At 28.7% G+C, this 21397-nt stretch overlaps 1 protein-coding gene across 1 annotated transcript in view; it reads left to right on the top strand.

Moving 5' to 3' along the window:
- The window catches only part of LOC107443837 (uncharacterized), a 126529-nt gene that overhangs the window by 60000 nt on the left and 45132 nt on the right, over positions 1–21397 (top strand). Inside the window, exons 5-8 of the mRNA XM_071179091.1 lie at positions 11490–11735; positions 13634–13909; positions 16966–17250; positions 17997–18308. Coding sequence (XP_071035192.1) covers positions 11490–11735; positions 13634–13909; positions 16966–17250; positions 17997–18308 — 1119 coding nt within the window. The remainder of the gene's footprint in view (positions 1–11489; positions 11736–13633; positions 13910–16965; positions 17251–17996; positions 18309–21397) is intronic.

The raw sequence follows: 21397 nt of genomic DNA, 5'->3' as shown, positions 1-21397 counted from the left end.
CCGTAAAAATAAGAAGTTTTTTAATCGTAAAGTTTACCTTTAATTGTATAAACGGACTATTGATAGTTATTTTACCATAATTTTAGAATGAAAACTCTAACAGTGTATATAGGGTGTTTTGTTTCTGAACTGCCAGCACATATTTTCAAAATAAAGCGTGGCATGAGACAAGAGGGTAGTGGAGTATGGGGAAGCGCGTAATATTGTAACAAAGGAGTGTCAAAAATATGGGTAAAAAAATTTACAGCTTTTATGAATGGTCATAAATAAAATAGAGTCTGTAAAAAAGTAAAGCTCAAAACAATCTAAAATTTCATAAATTACTAAATTTCACTTATAAAAAAATTAAATTTCAAACAATGTCTTAAAGAATAAAAAACAAGGATGATGAAGACGAGGGAGCAGAAAAAGGTGGAAAAAAATAGGTTTCCAGAATTCGAGAAAAATGTGTCAAAATAGTCCAGAAACAAGTGACAGCTGAATTTGAAAACCCGAAGTCTATGAACCCTCATTATACATTTTATATAAAATGAGTAATAAATATATAAACGCGTTTTTCAAACTGGATTTCAAGTGTGCAAGAAGAAAATTATGCAATAAAAATATCGAAGGCTTTCTGATGATCTAGAGTGCTTAAATTTCTACGCAGTTCTTAATTCGGATAGAAGTACAAGTAAAATTCGAGTAATGAAAATACAGTAATAAGTTTCATGATCATTACAAGTAGGATTTATTGCTATATTTTATCACCAAATTGAATTGATCATCAATTGAAATGACGACCTCTTTCTGATACAACCATAAAACCAACAAATAATTATAATGATAAAAAAACAACCACAATTTTTAATTTAAATAAATAAAATATAATAATTTTGTTTTGATAAAACCAGAAACAAAATATGGTCAGCGTATTACTATCGCAACAAACTATTATTCCCACCGAAAATTTCCTCATATTTTTCGGTTTTGCTTCGACAACAATAAAATTTTCTCCTTATTATTCCAATTGAAAACTTAATTTTTAAAACTATTTTTATTCATTTCATGATAGTAAATACAATAGTTATCATTTAAATTCTTATCATTTAAATAAGTAAAAAGTATCAAATATCATCGATGTATTACAGCTAGAAAATCAGAATAGATACTTTCTGAAGTCTATTGTACTAAAATCAATTTTAACAATGCACGAATTCGAAATGTTACACCTTACCAGTTCTTTTGGTAAAAATATATAGTGTTTTAGAGATGTTATTGAGTTTTTATATGGACTTATATTTTCAAAACCGGAAAATTCAATTTATGGCTGTAGAAGCCAAAACAGATCTGAAAGACGTCTTTGATTTCAATGGAGCAATCGATTCTTGAAATTGCATTGCAGATTGAACAAAGGGAAAGGTTCGAAAATTCGAATTCTTCTTTGGAATCAAAGAAGACGGGGTTAGTGGGGTGTCATGGAACCATATCGTGTCACTACCGAAACTTCCATGTTCCGGATCTGGGCGGGACAGCAACATTTCTATTTTTTTTCCATCGTCCTTTTATCCCTTTGATGTTCAAGCATAATCGATGAGCCAACCCTTTGTTGTTGTGAGTTAAAAAAAAAAGTTGAATCGTACTGAAAAAACAAGATTCTGCCAATTTTTTTTTAAAGCATCGAAGTCAAGCATAAAAGCGTATGAAGTTGTTTAGGATTCGCACGAATTCCTCTTGCGATCATCGAACTGGTATTTGTCGCGAATTGTCGCACTATGGACACACTTTGCGTAAAGAGAAAGTGCCATAAATAAAAGAGAAATCAGATTTAAATGGTATTGAAAAACAAGCATTTTATTTATTCGAAAATGACAGAAATAATTTTCGTCTTGCCTCCTGGGTTGATCCTAATAAGGTTATAACTCCTTGGATCCCATGGTTCATACCTCATAATTCCATTACACTTGCCAAATATGAAAAATAGTCTTAGTTCAATTTTGTGTTGTTGTTGTAGTTCATTTTAATTGCACTAGAGCTGCACAATGGGCTATTGGCGACGGTCTGGGAAACACCCCTCAGGATGATCCGAAGACATGCCATCACAATTTTGATCCTCTGAAGAGGGGATGGTACCCCCGGTTCTGTAGTCCGACGATGCACGCTATGTCGAGCACTTTATGGTAGAACAGTTTAACGAGGACCAATACCACACACCCTCGGTCCCTATGCAGACTAATCTAAGTGGTCACCCACCCGCACACTGACCGCAGGCAGTTATGCTTGACTTCGGTGATCTGCTGGGAACCGTGCCTTAACAACCAGTCCACAATGGGACTTCAATTTTGTGATCTAATACGATTAGGGTATTGGAAAGCAAGCATTTCATTTGTACAAAAACGACATTCAAAATTGTTTTCGCCTTCTCGACCGAAATGGCCATTAGCCCATAGACCCCGTAGTTCATAATTTAATGCATGAAGTAACTCTACCAAAATTACTAAATATGAAGGGATTAAAAGTCTAAACTAAATTTTGTAATTTAATATAATCAGAGTAAAATGGTATTGGGAAGCAAGCATTTTATTTGTACAAAAACGACTGATTTTTTTGTTGTCTCCCCGACCGAAATGGTCATAAGCCCATAGACCCCGTAGCTCATAACTCTTGAAGTAACTCCACCAAAATTACTAAATATAAAAATATTAGAAGTCTAAATTCAATTTTGTTATTTAATATAATCAGAGTAAAATGCTAATGGGAAACAAGCATTATATTTATACGAAAGTGACTGAAATAAATTTCGTTTCGCCTCCTGAACTGGTCTCAATAGATTACAATCCCTTGGGTATCATGGTTCATAACTCGTGAAGTAACTCCATCAAAATCCGAATGTGAAAAAAATAAAGAAAATTGAATATCTTAGTTCAATTTTGTAATCTTATACAATCAGGGTAAGGTGGTTTGAAAAGCAAGCATTTTATTCAAAAAAAAAAAAATGAAAAAATTTCTTTTTTATCTCTTTGACCGGAATGCTCATAAACTCATCGACCCCGTGGTTCATAACTAGTGAAGTAACTATCAAAATTACTAAATATGAAAAGATCTCAATTTTTTAATTTAATATAATCAGAGTATAACGGTATTGGAAAGCAAGCATTTTATTTATACGAAAATGACTGCAAAAATTTATTTTTGGCCTCCTAAACCAGACTTCACAAGGCCATAATCCCTTAGACTCCAATGTTCATAACTCAATAAGTAATTCCATCAAATTTACTAAATATGAACTTAATAAAAGTGTTTGCTCAAGTCTGTAATATGTTATAATAAAAAGAAATGTATGAAATACTTCTTTATTTGATTTTTAATATACATTAATTGCAACTGAACATTTATTATTGTTTCTTTTCAAAGACATTACTTTGTGTAAATCCTAACTAATTAAAAAATTTAACGAATCACTTGAGATATATTTTTCCTTCAAATTTTAGAAAGCAAAATTAACATTTAAAAAACTTCAAGAATTTAAACTAAAAGTTTCATAAAGGCAAAGTGACATTTTCAACATTTCCCATCAATTATAAATGCTTTTGAAAGCTACTGAAAATATATTTATTCTCTTAACACTTGTAATAGTAAAGGGCAAAACACCATTATTTACAATGAACACCAAAACATTCTGGTTTCATGGCCCATTATCTTAGTGGATTAAGTATTAAATATTATTTTATTTTGATTATTTTATCAATATAGATCAGAAAATAAAATGTGAAAAACAATTAAAATATTATATTTAATAATATATTTTACTATGTATAAATTGATATTTATTACATTGTAAAATCGCGACTAAAATGCACCTTTAAATGCGTATTTTTTTCATAAAATAACAGTAATTTTGAAATAAGAAGGTATGTATTGCACTATTAAAGTATATACTTAAAACTTAAAATATTTAAAAAAATCGTGAAACTAAGTATACATAACAATAGAATTTGAATAAATGAAAAAAAAGGGATATATATTCTTTATATTTTACATCGAGTTTCGTTTTACTATTGAAATTTCTACTTTGAAGTTTTCCAAAAACTCAGTTATTTCCAGAATTTATATTATACTATTCTGAGAATAACTCAAAAACTTGGATTCAAATTAGGATTACAGATTGTGCCAAATTTTTTTCTAGACAGCATGAAGAAAAGAAACAGCAGAAAAAAATTTCGCGGAAGAAAAAAAGTTTCAAGAATTTCGTAGGCCACCTTAAAACTCAATTTTCAGTCTTTTCTTATGCCAGTGAAATGAAAGTATTTCGAAAAAATTTCTGGTGCTTTTTCTTATTTACTTATTTAAAACAGAACGGAAAATAGGAACGAAGTTTCTGTTTAAAAATGATCGAAATGTTCTTTTTCTATTCTTTCACCTAGTTCTATCATTTTTCTCCATATTCTGAGGGAACGGAAGAAAAAAAAATGTGGAAAAATAAAATATACAATTGTGTTCCTTTTTATTTATTTTATTTTTTTTGAATTTCTACCCTTTCAGCAAAGTTTATTGTGCAAGTACATTTTTTCTTAACTAAGCGCGTGCATTTTTCTTCATATTTTTTAAGGAGCTTTCGTCTCGACATAATGTCTAACATACTAAAAAATAAACCAGCTATGATGGATTATGGAACAAACTATTTTCCACTCTCATCCTTTAGAAATCTTGGATTGTAATATGAAAAGTTTTTATAAAAAAAGTACTCCAGTTTTTTTTTACACCCATTGAATCTGGAATTCGATCCTTGCTTTCTGGCTACTCATTTCTTTCCCATCAAAGATACAGTACACAGCTCTATTCATATTTTTTATCTTGTGAATAGAGTTATTAACAGATAGATTAAAATTTTGTTTCATATAAGACAGGGGTTTCCAACTTACATGAGGCCGGGGGCCACAATTAAAAACACAAATCAAATGGCGGGCCGCAACTTTATCAAAATTTTAAGTAGGACTCTTTTATGTTTGAAGGAACTTTAAATATTACTGTCAGATTTTTACCAAAATGTGCAAAACAAAAGTATTGAAATACAAAATAAAATGAGAAGTAGATTTTTAAAAATGTTTAATTGTTATTAATAATATTTTTAAAAATATTAAATAAATAATAAAAATTCGGGTTACAAGAACTTTAATGTGCACCCATGTAGTAAACAATTAATGTGCAACAGATATCTAATTGTTAAAAGATAAAACTTTAAAAAGGTTGGTAATTAAAACTTACATAGTAGCGCACAAAATATTCAATGAGAAAATTGAGGTTTGTCTGCTGCAACCACCAGATAATAGATTTTTACATTTTAAATTTACAAATGAGTGTGTAATTATTTTCGTCCAAAATGAGTGGTTTCAAAAACTTAAATCGGAGAATTTCTTCTATAAAATTTCTGATACGCGCATTCTAAATTATATTCACAAAATAAAAGAAAGTTAAATTAAAAAGAGCAACATACACGATTCTTTTTGTATTTAAATAAATATTATCTTGAATGTGAAACTTGAGAAATAAATTTCTTTGCACCGTTGGTATGTTAAATTTCACAGAAACGAAGAAATTAGTTTTTAATTAACGAGAAAAGTATTTTTAACCCATATAGATTTTTTACGAAAATTGTGCGCAAAAAAATAACTAATATATTTTAGTTCGCGGGCCACAAAAAAAGGCCTCGCGGGCCGGATGCTGCCCCCGGGCCGCCAGTTGGAAACCCCTGATATAAAAGGAATAAGAATAAAAATTAGAATAAAAGCTTGTTGGAGGTGTTTGAAATTATTTTAATACATTCGATGAGATTAAAAATAGCTTAATAATAGTTTTAATTTACAGATATATGTCCATCACATAATTTATTGCATAGCTATAAGAACTAAAAGAGCTATAATGGATTAAATATTGAAAAACAATCCAGCTATGATGAATTAAATACTGATAATATACTAGCTATGATGGTTTACTTACTAAAAAATAAACCAGCTATGCATTATTTATTGTAAAACTAACTAGATTTGATGGATTACATGTGAAGTTTTAAACAATTATTTTTATGGCAAATTGTATGCGAAAATAAATCAGCTGTCATGGTTTACAAAGAAACAAAAATAGCATTTAGGATGGATTACATCCTTAAAAAACCTAGCCATGGTGGTTTATGGAACAAACTATTTTTTACTCTCATTCTTAAGAAATCTTGAATTGTAACATAAAAAGTTTTTTCTTTAAAAATATACTCCAGTTTTTTTTACATCCTTTAAATCTAGAATTCAATCCCTGCTTTCTGGTTACCATTGTCTTTCCCGTTAGGGATACAAAATACAGCTCTATTCATATTTTTATCTTGTGACTATAGTTATTGAATAGTAGATAAAAATTCAAAAATGTATGCCGGTTCAAAAATGTATGCCCGTTATACGATTGATTGGAAATCTCTAGAAACCTAATCCATAATAAAGGATTAGATTTTTAAAAATAAACCAGCTATGATATATTACATTCCAAAAATAACCAACTATTATGATTTACATGCTAAAATATAAAGCAGTTATGATAAATTACGTCTTACAATATAAACCAGCTGAGATGAATTAAACACACGAAATTATGAGCCATTATTTATGGTAATTTACACACCGAAAATTAAGTTGTAATGATGTATTACATATAAAAAAAACATTTATGACAGATCGCATTCTACAAATCAAGCTGTGATGAATTATGGTATCAACGATTTTTCACGATTATCATAACATGGATTAATAATGTATCAATATCTAAATAATTAGCGGTTACTACTTATTTAGAAAGCATGCATCCAAATCCCTGAAGAAACATACATCGGAGTTAAGGAGTTAATGAAATAAAGTTGTAGAAACACAATTGAATTGAATTTTTCTTTCATTTGAAACGAATACTTTATTGAAAAAAAATATTTATAGTTCTTTCTTCTGAATAGCCTTTGTTTTAAAGTTCCAGCACTTTTTTTTTCAAAGTTTCGGCACTTTGCTTGATGGTATTCATTTATATATTAGTAATTTAGGCATTATTAGGTAACTTATATTTGAATGACTGCTTAAATTGTGAATTTTGTGCCGTACGAAAACATATTTAACTCATTTGTTTGAAAAAATAAGTTTTATATGTGATTTAAAAAAAATATTAGCATATTAAATTGGTTGACAGGCTGTAAAAAATGCAGGAAAAAGGATATTAAAACATGATTTTGTTTAAAGTTTGAATGTACTTAGAAATTAAATTATATCATGATATTTATAAATTAAAGAAAGGCATTTAACCCTGAAGAGATTTTTATATTTTTCTTGTCAATATTAACAGACTTTTGTGACATAAGAGATATTAATATCTTAGGCAACCAACGCTATGTCATCGCAAACTCGAAACTAATTAAATCAATATCATTACAGTTGAAGACTTTTAAGTGATTATTGAAGCGTTTGATTTGAAATATTTATAGATTATATAGATATTTATAAAGCTATTTATAGATCAGACTTCACATTTAAAGAATAAATTTCACTGATTATACAGATATTTATATATTTATCTATAGACTAGATTTCACGTTTACTTTTTTAACCTTTCACAATATTCTTCATCATGGGAATCTCATGCCAGTTTGATTTAAGACTTTATAATATCATATTAAATATTTAATTTTGTAACACAATATAATAGTAATAGTAGGCAATTTTGTCGAATTAAATATGAAATATTATCTATTAATAGATATTGGATGAAACACGCAATCATTTCAAAGCTATCTTACACAGAATGGTATAATATTAATTTAATTAAAAAAGTGACGATTCAGGAAAGTTATAGGATTGAGTGAAGTTTATGTTTAGTTGGAATTCAGTTATAAGTAATTAAAATTGTTACTCGAAATAAACTATTAGAGTTGTTAGTCAAAATAAATTAATATTATTTCATTCTTTTTAAAAGAAATATACTAAATTAATTCGCCTAATAATAGTACATTTTATAAATATATTTTCGATTTCTCATGCTATAATTTCACAGCTTTTCTTACTAGAAAGGAATATTATTAGTCTTAATCAAAAACCATGATAATGCTGCAAAGTTTAAGAATGAACGAAATTTATATTTATCTGTAATTCAGTTATAAACAATTAGAATAATTGCTAGAAATAAGCTACTAAAATAATTGGTGGAATGAAACTAATATAGTTCATTTCTTTTTTTAAAGAAATATAGAAAACTAAACTATATACTAAATCAATTCTTTTTATAATTAAAAAAAAGTAAAACTCTTTTTCCATAAACTGTATAAAATTTAATTTTTAAGGCATTCATACTTTCTCAATTTTTGTTTTCTTCAAAATATTGAAAATAAAAATGATATTTTAAAATTGAAACACTCTTTTGCAAACTATAATGTATTAACAATGTTTTTTATATGTAAATAAATCTGGAAGATATTTTCGTACATATAGTCAAGCTAAATAAAAAACCAAATCATCTCCAATAGATTCATTCAAATGGAAATATTAATTTAGTGAACTAAATTATATTCTAAAAAAATTTACTGAACAATTTTTTTTAAAGTCATTTATAACTTTGTAGTTCATATTTATTTGAAAATATTGGAAATAAATTTGACATTTTTAAAATGAAATGCTTTTATAAATTATAATGTATGAAAAGTTTTTTATTTATTTATAAATTGAACTAAAATAATTCTTATAATGATAAATAAACGTTTTTTAATTTATAAACTCCAATGTATTTATTTCGTAAAGCATTTATATTTTTATATTTTGGCTCATTTGAAGATATTAAAAACTAAATTGATTCTTCTAAATTGAAATACTTTCCCAAACTATAATGTATTATAAAGGTTTCTTATATGTAATGAACCTAAATATTTTTCCTTAGATAGTAAGGCAAAATAAGAATTCAATTTGGGCCAGGGAATGCTTTTATTAAATTTAAACCGTAACTAAATATAAACTTTATCATAACGAAATCATGATATGACCATTTCAATTTAGCTTTCCGAAAATAAAGTTTTTTTTTCTTGTTTCATTTTTTTTTATGTATTGTCATCTCTTAAAAATATTTTCCTTTCTTCTCTCTCCAAACATTTCGCTCTCTTTCCAAAACAGACATAAAAAAAAAAGAAACAGAACATATGAAATAATTTTTCATTTCTCGTTACAAAATTTCCTAAATGTCATTTTCCTTTTATCATTTATCTTTCGTGCAATGCGTCTGTCCAATTTCATTTATTTTAGCCGGACTATAAAATTTTTCAATCTAGGTCAGGGACTACAATTCTGAGGGAAATGACCAAGGTCTCAACGGAAATAAAATAGGACGGCGTTTGGAAAACTTTTACTACCTTCCATTCCATGTGTCCTAACAATACAAACTAATTGGGAGGGAATTTCCAATTGTGGGACAATTGTAAAGCTAGGAAATAACACATTCGTCACTCCCACCAGCATTTAATGGATGTTTCCTTGTTCGGAATTGAATTATTAAATGCAAGATTTCAACACAAAAGATACTGATTTCAACTAAATGAAAGTGAAAAAACGTTTTTTTGAAATAAAAACTTTTATAAAGCGTATCACTACACCTAATTTCAGAGCTATTTTTGCACACATAATAGGAAAAAAAGTTATTACACTAAGTGATGTATGTCTTACCGTTATTTTAAGCGCAGAAAATAATAATTATTCAAAATTATTATGAGGATTTAATGAATGCATTTTTCATAGAAACTTGTTAAATTTATTATTTTCAAGAAATATATACAAGAAATATATATTTTACGAAACCGTAATGTGAACCATTTAAATATGAGCATGAATTTTATAAACTGCAGTTCAGATCAGGGTTTTAAATGTTTCTGCTCCTAATAGATTATTTTTTTGTCATCTGTGATGTTGCTTCGGTAACAAGGTTCATTTTGAATAATTATTTTATAGTTGAGGTCGTTACAAATTACCATTTATTAAATATAATCATTAAACACAATGCTTTAAAATAAAAAAAAAAACAAAAACATATTAGGTCAATGTTCAAACACATCTATCTATCTATCTATCTATCTATCTATCTATCTATCTATCTATCTATCTANAAACTGATGTAATATGAAATATGGCAAAGATAGTTTTTATAAATACATATCTATGAAGCAGTGATTATATATATATATATATATATATATATAATCACTGCTTCATAGATATGTATTTATAAAAACTATCTTTGCCATATTTCATATTACATCAGTTTCTGCATTGTTACAGTTAAATTTTACAATAGTTATTCATATATATATTAAAAAAGAAAACAGTCATTTAGTAATTTTAAGTTATTTATTGAAAAGTCTTGATAGTAATATATTAAATGTGTGGCTCTAATTGACTATCATTTGTCCCAAGATTTAAAGTTGAATTGAAAAATTTAAAGTGTATAATGTAAAAAATATCTGTACTACAGAAAAAAAAATTTTTACAGAAAAAAACTGCTTAAAAATAAATACATATTTTTTTATGTTTTTAATCATTACCTGTGAGCTGCCAAAAAGTTTTGCTTTAAAAATTTTCTCCTTATATTTGAAGTTTAAAGCTGTTTTTCACAAAACAGCTTTGCTATGTTTTTCTCCCTAATCATAAACGGACAAAAACCGTAAATTCAAATTCTAGTTTTTGCCACACAGTTTTGCTAACCGTAAGGTTACTTCCTATTTTTTCATATCATTTTAAAATTATTTTCTAGATTTGCTCTTACTTTTCAAAAATTAAATTATTTTATGGTTTTGAGCATCGTATAAATAAAGTTGAGTTTATACAACGTTGTCCAATTGATACTCTGCCTGATTGATATCTGTCTTTAATATAATTTTTCGATAAGTTAAATAGCCAGACATTTTTATAAGCGTGGGATATAGTTTTAAATGTTTTTACTCTTTAATACAATTTCAATATGTAAGACTTTTAAGATAAAGTCAATCTTAAAAGTATTCTTCACAGCCAAACACTAGAGATATCTTGGTACTAGAGACAGAACCTCCGTCTCCTAATAAGCTGACACAGGTTCGAGTCCCGGCGTTGATTGGTCATGTGAATTTAATAATTTTTTTTTGCTAAAATAACAGAAATTTTTTGTTGAAGTTGCAGAGTTTGTTTGTCCTACTTTATTTCTCTCAATATTTTTCAGCGAAATAAGCGATTTTATACCGGTACACTATCTGACAGTTTTCCCCTAAAGTTTTGGAATGCGTCACAACAAATTAATGTATTAATGTATAGGGAATAAAAGGAAATACAAGTTGTAAGGAATTCTTGAGAAGAAAGTTGAGGATGCAAGAGTTTAAAAATATAAGTTAGAAAAACTAATGATGAAAACAATGTTACGTAAATAATTTAATTCCATTGAATTAATGTCATATTAATTATTCATGTTCTGCTTTCTCGCTTCAGCTCCTACTTCGTGTCGTTATGATATACGGCCGGGTTTGTCGATTATTTCGATGGATTCTCTCCAGTTTGCCTCGTCTTCAGATGATTGTCAAGTTCAGTGTGACAGTGAGGCGACATTTAATTGCAGAGCATTCACATATACAAGCAACAGATGTTTTCTGAGTGGGGACGATTCCGTCAGTCTCGGACCTATTGTCTTGCCAGAAAAGCCTGGAGCAACATATGGAGAAAAGAAATGCGTTCTTGGTAAGTATCCTTTTCATGAGGACGGATTCAGGAGTTCAAACTTGCTAAAGATTAGAATGTAAACTTGCAAACTCTCGAAAATCGCGATTCAGCATTTCTTAAGATATATTTTGTAATTTTTAACAATCATTTTGATATGAAATCAAGGGACTTTTGATGAAACGCAACATTGCTCTATCCCATGCAATCCAACAGCTCTCAAGCATTTTTTAATTATTTGATTTTAAGACTGATTATTTTGAAAGATGGAATATTACAGATGGTACTAGTGCTCTCATTTACCAAGTGAGTGAGTTTACACTGTACAAAAATTCCAGATCGAATTGTGGTAAAAACTAAAAGCACTCAGGGTTACGGTACTTTTTACCATTTTTATCGGAACATATCATGGAAAAGAATCTGATATCCGTAAATTTTACAGCAATAATTACCGTAGCAATCACTGAATCATTCTAATTAAATATATAATACTTTAAAAATTTAGAGGCACAATATTTATCGGCAGAAACGGATTTTTCGGTAAAAATGGATTTTGAGGATGATTTACAGTAAAAGTGCCGGAATTTTACATCATAATTTGTTCCTGATTTTTTTACAGTGTGGTTCTTATGACTGATTATACATACACCTCTCTTTTTATGATTTCCTATCAATTAAGTAGTTGATATGTTGCTCTAAGAAAGCAACACGTAGACGAATCGTGGGTTAGAGTCCCCTTGTGTCAGGCTAACCGTGGGAAGTTTTCATGGTTTCGCTCTCCATATAACTCAAATGCGGGCTGGTTCCATCAAAAAGTTCTCCACGGAGGCAAAATTCCTCCCAATACAGGATCCAAGAGTTCCCTTGTCTTCTGAATTGGGTTAAAAATTACATGGCTACGGAGTGGAACATTAGTAGTCGTAAGCCCAAAAAATTGGGTCGGCTGTTCAACGACGGTTATAAAACAAAATAAAATTTTCAAATATGAGCAAACAGTACTTTTATCAATTTAACAAAATGTTTTTCGAAGCATTTCCGAGTAAACACAGCTTCGTTAAAAGCGAATAAGGTGTCTATTTTGTACTGGGAAGTATCTTCAAATTACTTTCAGCAAAATTATAAAAAAGCTTGCCAGTGATTAAAATAACAAAGTTGAAATTAAACTTTTTTTCTCTTCAACATTAAATTTTTATAAGCAAATTATCTATCCTTTATCGTTTGTACTAATGAGTTAAAAAGTTATATCACATTCGATGCTTGTTATCAGTTTATAATGATATCAATTGAGCAATCTATAGTCTAAACCACAATAAATCTCTTGGTTACTGCTGTCTTTAATGAAGAGACCTAGGAACAAACGTTACCAGCTTTAAGGCTTTTGATATCTTGATTGCTTTAAATTAAAAAAGTGAACTGATATGCAACAGATAGTTTTATGAAAATGAAAGGCTCCGAAAAAGCTTAATACTTAATATTTGATTCACTAAATTTGCAACTCGATTTATCCCTTATATAATAACAGCCATTCAAACATTTCGGGTCAAATTTTTTAATGTAAAATAACGATACAGTAATTTCATGTTATTCAGCGAAGATATCTAATTGAGTTTCAAATGCATGTTCTCAACGGGATAAAAGGAGATAAAGCTGTTGTCCCTAAAGCTACGATTGACATACGCTATATAATCTATTCAAAGGATATGAAAATCAATCAACCGTCCATGCATAGCTAAGAGCAGGAGATGACAGGTTAATCAATGTCTTGGAGCCAACTTGTGAAATAATGTATTTTTCAATGAAGAAAAAAAAAACATTTCAACTATAATTATTGAATCTAACTCATATAATTACAAATTAATATAAACTATCGATAAACTTCATGGATTATATACATGTTATTTACTATAAACCTTTTTCAGAGCAATGTACTGGAGGTGCCTTCACTTACGAGAAAATGACTGGTTTTGTTTTAAGATCAGCAGTGCAGAACTCAATCATGGTGAGCAATCCAGGAAGCTTGGGAAATACTCTAGAATGTCAAGAGTATTGTCAGCGAGATGGGTTAGATTGTCCGGCATTTTCGGTGAACTATCAGAATATGAGATGCGATAAACTAGATCGAAATTCTCAAGGTCGAACTCAAGATCTCATACCCAGGGACGGAGAAAACTATTTTGAAAAGATTTGTCTCAGAGGTAAGAAGGTGTTTAATGTAAACATTAATGGCAATCGATAGTGCTACGAAATTTTTTTTTTATATACTATAGACTGCTTCATTGCCTACCTTTATAGAAGCTATACCACTCCAAAACATCATTACTTTCTAATGTAATTGACTCTATAAACTTCAAAATAGATTCAGTTACGATTAAAATTTAAAAATTTTAATCTCATCATATCAAAGTTTCAATTTTACAATGACATTTTATGCATTAGTATGCGGCTACAATGACATAATGATTAAAGCATCAAACTTTAATTCTGAAATGCAAAACATCACAGTAAAAAGTACCGACACCTTGGATGTCTGTACTTTTACAATAAAATTCAATTTTACTGTAAATTTTCACGCAACAAAGAATCTGATATACCGTAATTTTTACAGTAGTATTTAGTATAAAATCACCGAATAACTGCAATTGAATAATTATTAATGAAAGAAATTGCGGTATAACATTTTACGGTAAAAATGGATTTTACGGATGATGCACCCAGGATGCCAGAACTGTTTGCCGTGAAATGATCCGGAAATTTTTGTAATGTAGGAATTGGGTTCCATTCCCAAAAGTGGTAAGCTTATCACAAAATCTGTTATAATAAACTGATTTAAAAGTCTTATAGGCCAAACGTGGTATAATTAAAAACCTCTAAAAGTCAAAAATTATGGCAGACTATCAGAAAAAAATTCTGACAATTACATTTACTCTAGAATATTTGTTGAATACAAATTAATTAACTTATCAATACCTAAACAAATAAAAAAAAATATTTATGAATTTGTCAAAAACCACTTTCAAGTCAATGTTAACAATAAAATAGACTACATTATCAAATGAATGCTTGAAAAACATTAACTCAATCTAACCAATTCTATGACCACTGAAATTTTTTTTTCAAAGTTATTTTAATTAGTATATTAATACATATACATAAATATATTTTAATGCATTAAGAGTTATTTTTTCACTGATTAAAGGAAGTATCCAAATGTTTTATATCTTCAAACTTTATTTAATTGAAAGAAACATAGCAAAACAGTCTCAAAATATATAAAAAGATATCAGAAAGTTGATGGAAGAAATTAAGCATTGCATATGCTTTATTAAAAACAGCTGTTCTATCAAGTCAATATCAATCTATACAAACTAGATGACTAAATATATTAAAAACAACTGAAAATCAATAATTTACTTAAAGAACGGGAGGTAAAGGCAATTATTTAATTAGTTTTATTTGTGTGCGTTCTAATGATTCTTTCCATTATTTGAAAAATATTTTTAGAAATTGAGTGCTTTTGATGTTTAATGCTAGAAAAAATATATCATCGGTGTTCCTCCTGAAATTAACCTGTCAGTTCCCTTTGCTTTTAAAGATATGCAAAGATGTACAAAAAATTAGGTATAATTATTGCCAAATTTCTCATTATAGGAAAAAGATGAGTTTTTAGAAAAAAAAGAATTCTGCTTTGAATTACAACAATTGAAAGAGCAGTAGCGTTTAAAATTTAAATGATTTTTCTGTACAACTTAATTATATAGTTGATTAGATGTTATGCAAAAAAACAGGGAATATCTGGTATATTTTCCGAGAAAAAAGGTTATTAGTCGATAAGCTAATTTCAGTATGATGAAAAGTTAATTAATGTTATAAGTATGAATTACTAAATAACGGAGCTTTTTTATTTATTAAGTCAAATTAATTTTTCAGTTGTTTGAAACGCGTAATTAGTTTCTGGGACGAAATATAAAAAATATGTAGTTTCAATGATTTAAAATTAAATTTTGCTCAGCCGTCGGTAAGATTATCAATATCTGGAGAATAAGAATGATCCTGAAGTATTCAGATCATATTTTCTATTTTCATATCTTCGCTCTTGTTTTGAATAACTTGCCATTTTTCAAGAATTTTGTTTGATTTGGCGACAAATTTAGTTAAAATAATAAATTAAAGGGGAAAATTAGAAACTGAATCACTTTCTCAAAGTGAAGTGAAGAAGCTGAATCTATTTCACTTTTTGTACATAAAACTGATTTCTAAAGGTTTGTGTAATAGTTTCTTTTAAAGAAATTTTTTAAATTTCTGCCTTTCATTAATTATTTTAGAGGCTTTATACCTAAGGAAGTGTTTTAGACTACTTCAAAATTTATAAATTTTACATAAATAACTATTTTCAAATATTAGTTGGTTGTCTTCTGCAAAATATCAAAAGTAGAATTTTTACTGATGAGTTATAACTTTTTTCACAATTTTGCGTATTAGTAATATTATCTACGAGAATAAAAGTAAGTCTATCTCAAACATTATCTCTTATAGATATTGCGAAATTAAAAAATAATGAAAAATTATATATTTAAGAGTATGTTTAAAAAAGTTTAAATTAAATAAAAATATTTTCGATTAAAGCGATTTAATACTTTTGAACTTTTTGAACTTTCAAAAACAAGTCAATTAAAACTTATATCATTGCTGTCATTTAAAAAAAAAGTATTACAAAATATTCAAAATATTATTACGTCTAATAAATATAAATAATTTAAAAATTGAAGAATCCGGCTATTAGCAAAAGTCTCCAGCTGTTTTTATTGCTTCAAGTTAATTGGAAAAGCCATGAGTACTGACATTTTTTGTATAAATGCTTAGGCTAATAAGGAGATGACGAGCTAATAAGGAGATTATGCATTCAGACTGAATTTTCTTAAGTTTATTGCAGAAGTATTTAATAAGACTATTAACAATGTTCTTTCACTTCTCCAGATTTAATATAAACTTACTGAAATGAATGAGGCTGATTTAGCAATGAATGAAACACTTTCTAATTAGCCTATATTTTTTGTGGGAACATAACAGTGAATCTAAAAAATGTGTCAGACTGATAATTTATACAGTATTTTCTCATTTAGTACAGCGTATAGAAAAAGTATTGCGGCTGTTTGAAAATAACCGTATAATTCAATTAGTCTATTGCACTGTAAATTTTTTATATTATTTAGTTTAGTTTATTGCATATCTAATTTTGCATATTACAAAATAGGACCTGTAGCTACTGCTTGCAAAGATCGAGCTTGGGCTTTTGAAAGAGTTCTCGGGCATGAACTAGAAGCACAACTCTATGACCGTACCGTTCCATTTGTCCAAAGCAGACGAGATTGCGAAGAGTTATGCTTAGAAGAAAGAAGCTTCATATGTCGATCAGCACTCTACAATGACGATACAACAGAATGTAAACTAAGCAGAGAAGACAGGAGGACATTGCCATCATTTTACAGAAGAACAAATAATGTGAAAGTGAATTATTTAGAAAATCAGTGTCTACCAGGTGTGTGTATGATGTCACAAATAGTTATTATTTTTAATACAGTTTGGTTATTCTTATAATATACGTAGAATACATAATGTATGCATATGTATAAAATGTATAAGCTTTGGAATTAACAAAAGTCAAATATTTTCCCTAGAAGGCCATAAAAAGCTAATTTTTGGTAGAATTATCTCTATTAATTCAGCTTAAACTGAATCTCTAGTTTTAGGTAATCATATCTCTATGATTGTCTAAGATTTTGATTACCTATGATTTTATGCATATGCATACGTAATGTATGCATATGTATAAAATGCATAAGTTTTGGAATTAACAAAAATAGTCAAATATTTTTCCTAGAAGGCCATAAAAAGCTAATTTTTGGCATAATTATCTCTATTAATTCAACTTAAACTGTATCTCTAGTCTAAGGTAATCATATCTCTATGATTGTAACAAATTTTAATAATCAGTATAAAATAATTGTTTTGTATAAATATATCATTTAAAACAATCTTGATTGAAAATTTAATGGATAAGCCTACGATTTTAATCTAAAGTGATTTTTTTAATGACTTTTGAATAAAAGTTTTTTTTTAACGTTATAAAAAATTTTTATTTTAATAATTTTTCGTCTTCTCTTTTCATTAATCTTTATTATATTTCTTTCTCTAGATTTTTAACTATATTTTAATCTCTATATTCTCTACACACAATTATAATAACTCAATAATTAAACAATTTAATTTTAACTTTCTCCACAGTTTTACAATCTTGTCCATATGAAGAAACTGCAGATTCGTATCCAACTTACACAGATCATATCCAAATGGTCAGCATCACATCTAACGAAGTATGTGAGCAGTTTTGTACTCAGTATCGTAGCTTTAACTGTCGATCATACGCATACTATTCAAGCAATGGACAATGCTTTTTGAGTGGTGATGACCGAGCCAGTGGTGGTTCTGGTGCGGTACAAAGTCGACCAGGCCTTGTTTATAATGAAAGGAAGTGTCCGTCACTTACTCCCCCGACAGAAATGCCAACTACACCCACAACAGATCCACCACCTCCAAGTAAAAATTCTTTTTCTTATTGTTAATTTAAAGTATTTTTGATTTATGCAGATTGAATAACCTTAACTTTGAACTTGTATCTGAAAAAAGATTATTTTGTTAAAAGTGCAGTATAAGAAGCTCATGGTGAAACATAATTTCCCTTAATCACTATGGAGTTTTGCTCCCAGATCGTTGCTACTCGTCTTTTTTTTTCTTCTTTCCTCCAGACGTGGACACGTACTAGGCTTGCAAAACCCTTACCGTACCTAGGTTTGCAAAACCCTTACCCTGGACTGGTACCCCTCTGGCTACCAGTCCAGCTCGCCACAACCTGGCGAGCTAGCCTTATCAGTGGGAATTTATTTAAAAAAATTTGCATATTACATAATACAGATAAAATTTTTTACAACAAAAAACAACATTGAAAGTCTTGCAGAAGTCAAAGAAGTGCAACACATTTGCTTCAGAAAAAACAATGACTGAAACAATAAATGAAAGAAAAAGAACATGAACAATAAAAAAAAGAATTTTGTTATACATTTAAAAATTTAAAAAAGAGAAATAAAAAGAAAAAGAATAAAGAAAGTGTATATGAATATAATGCATCATGTCAGACGAAAACGTCTGCCCTATTAGTTGCTTCACAATCACTTTCGTTTCGTGAGAAAAAATGAATTCATTCAAAAAATGTAAATTTTTTTAAATTGGGGGCCATTCACAAAAATTTTTGTTGATTGAGAAACAAAGCTGTTAGTCTTTAAGGGCATTATAATAACTCATCAAAAACTGAATATTTCTTATTTACCATTTAATGACTGTACATAGTTCGAAGTTGAAAATAGTTCATAGTTAGAATTTCAAAACTATGAATTTAAAAATTCCTTGCTCCCCTTAATTAAAAAATGGCATTCATAAAATATTCAAAGTTTTTTAAACGCACCTCTAATGAACAAAATTATAAAAAAGAGTCAGTTTTCTTTGTACCTACAGATATTTCAAATAAAAAAACTTTTAGTTAAGCGTTTTAGAAATAAATGGTTTGTTCATTCCACATTTTAACTTTAAAATCCCTACCGGCGGCAGAAAAACGATAGACTTGTATTAGATATAATGCAAGTTTTAATTACAAATGAAACATGTGTTTTTAATGAGGAGCGTAGGATCATTACTGAAAAACGGCTCAGTTTGTAACAATTAGAAATTAAAGTATGTTGTGAAAAATTATGTTCTTTTCTTCTTTGTTTAATGCTGCTTTTTTAACCATTAAAGAGCTTAAGCATTAATAATAAATCAGATAAATTACAGTGATAAAACTAAATTGCTTTGAGACTGACATGTTGTTTTGGATAAAGTTCAAAGCATACATACACAATCCAATGTTATTCAGTAGTTTGGCATGATAAATTACTCCTATTATGTATATCAAACTCATTTTGCGAAAACTATCAACATCATTTATCTACTAAACCAAACTAATTTAGTAAATCTAACGTGTAAAATGACAAGAAAACATAAATGTTTTTGCAATGTTTTGTAAATTTTTTTTGAGGAGTTGGCTGTAATTATTCATAGTTTATTTTATTAAAAAAATACATATAGTTATAAAATATGAAATTTTAATTAGATAAGTTTTATAAAATTATCTCTAATTTTAAATTATCTGCAAGTAAAGCATCTGTATAACAACATCTAGTTCAATGCTTTTTATAAAATTTTTTCATCAGAACTAATTTTTTTTATTTAAGAGACAAAAATAAACAACAGGTACGGTTACTTTAGTCAGTTTAAATAAATTTTTTTCTTAAGTTAAAGATCACCATAAATATAGCATACAAGTGACATTTTAGAAATTCAATTTTTTCTTTGTCTTCATGATCTTATGTTATGTAATTTTATTATATGCCGAGTTTAAAATGCCAATCAGATTAAGGTACGTATCTCACAAATATTGATGTATGAACTATTTGCTCGCATTTCTCCATTCTGTAATAGCAGATTCAAATAGCCAGCCCAGTTAGTGTTATGGCTTAAGTCAGGGTTCGATTCTATGGGCAAAAATCTTGGTGTCTGATTCGATTGCACTTACTCCTATTTCGTGTTCGCGGATTCGTATCCTCAACAATCTTTAGAACCACAGTTCTTTGAACTAGAGCTTATGAAATAGAGTTTGGAGAGAACTTCTGATTGGTTCTTCTTCATCACGTGGACGTTTTTTATATGTATATGATTTCTCTCTCGTGGTGCGTGATAGACGTGAGACACCATTTTCTCAACCTGCCCCACTGCCTTACATAAATGCTGTTGCGAAATTGGTGGTGAAACTGTAGCAAGATTTACGAGGAAGCATTTTGTCACGTTTCGAATCGGGATTTATATGTTTCGTTTTTAAAAGCGCTATATGTTGAGCCACCTCAGCTAGATTTGGCATGTGACATTTGTAGCGGCAGTCATTGGTCGATTTTCTAGCTGCCATTCGGGGAGTTGTAATGAGGCTTTTTTAGTCGCCGTGTAAGAGAAATATATATATAGATAACTTGCCTAGTATTTTGTTTCATTTGTAATGACCGATATTCATTAAGCTTTAAGGAAATGGGTTGTTTGTATTGCAATACTGATATTTGTTGTTGTTTTAGTTACTAGTGAAATGAAAATCTCATTTAGCTGCTTTAGTGATTTGTTCAGTTATTCTGTTATATTAATATTTTCGTAGCTTTGCCTTTTTTTTTTTTTCTCTTTTAATGTCTTGAGTAATCACGTACAGATTGAGCATTTAGTTCAATTTACTTCAGAACCAGAAAAAGTCCACGCACTGTTGGGCGTTGGAAGTGTGTTGCAGAAGCCGGATGATTACTATCACTGTATGTCCTCCGATTTAAATTGTGGCAGTATATGTGTAGTAATTGCAGGCGCAACTTCAGTCTATCATTAAAGTTCAATCCAAAATCATCGCCAATAGTTCATTTGTGTAGCTCTAGTGCTACACTAAGAACCAAACTAAATTTAAATGAGTATAAAAAGAAGTATTATAAGCAATAACTGGTAAAAACCTTATCATAAACATTTTTCATCTTTCTAAATTTTTCCTATTTAAAATTCAGTACATAGAA

Source organism: Parasteatoda tepidariorum, chromosome 3, assembly GCF_043381705.1.
Source record: "Parasteatoda tepidariorum isolate YZ-2023 chromosome 3, CAS_Ptep_4.0, whole genome shotgun sequence".
Classification (NCBI taxonomy): Eukaryota; Metazoa; Arthropoda; class Arachnida; order Araneae; family Theridiidae; genus Parasteatoda; species Parasteatoda tepidariorum.
This window is presented reverse-complemented; position numbering and strand designations above follow the sequence as displayed.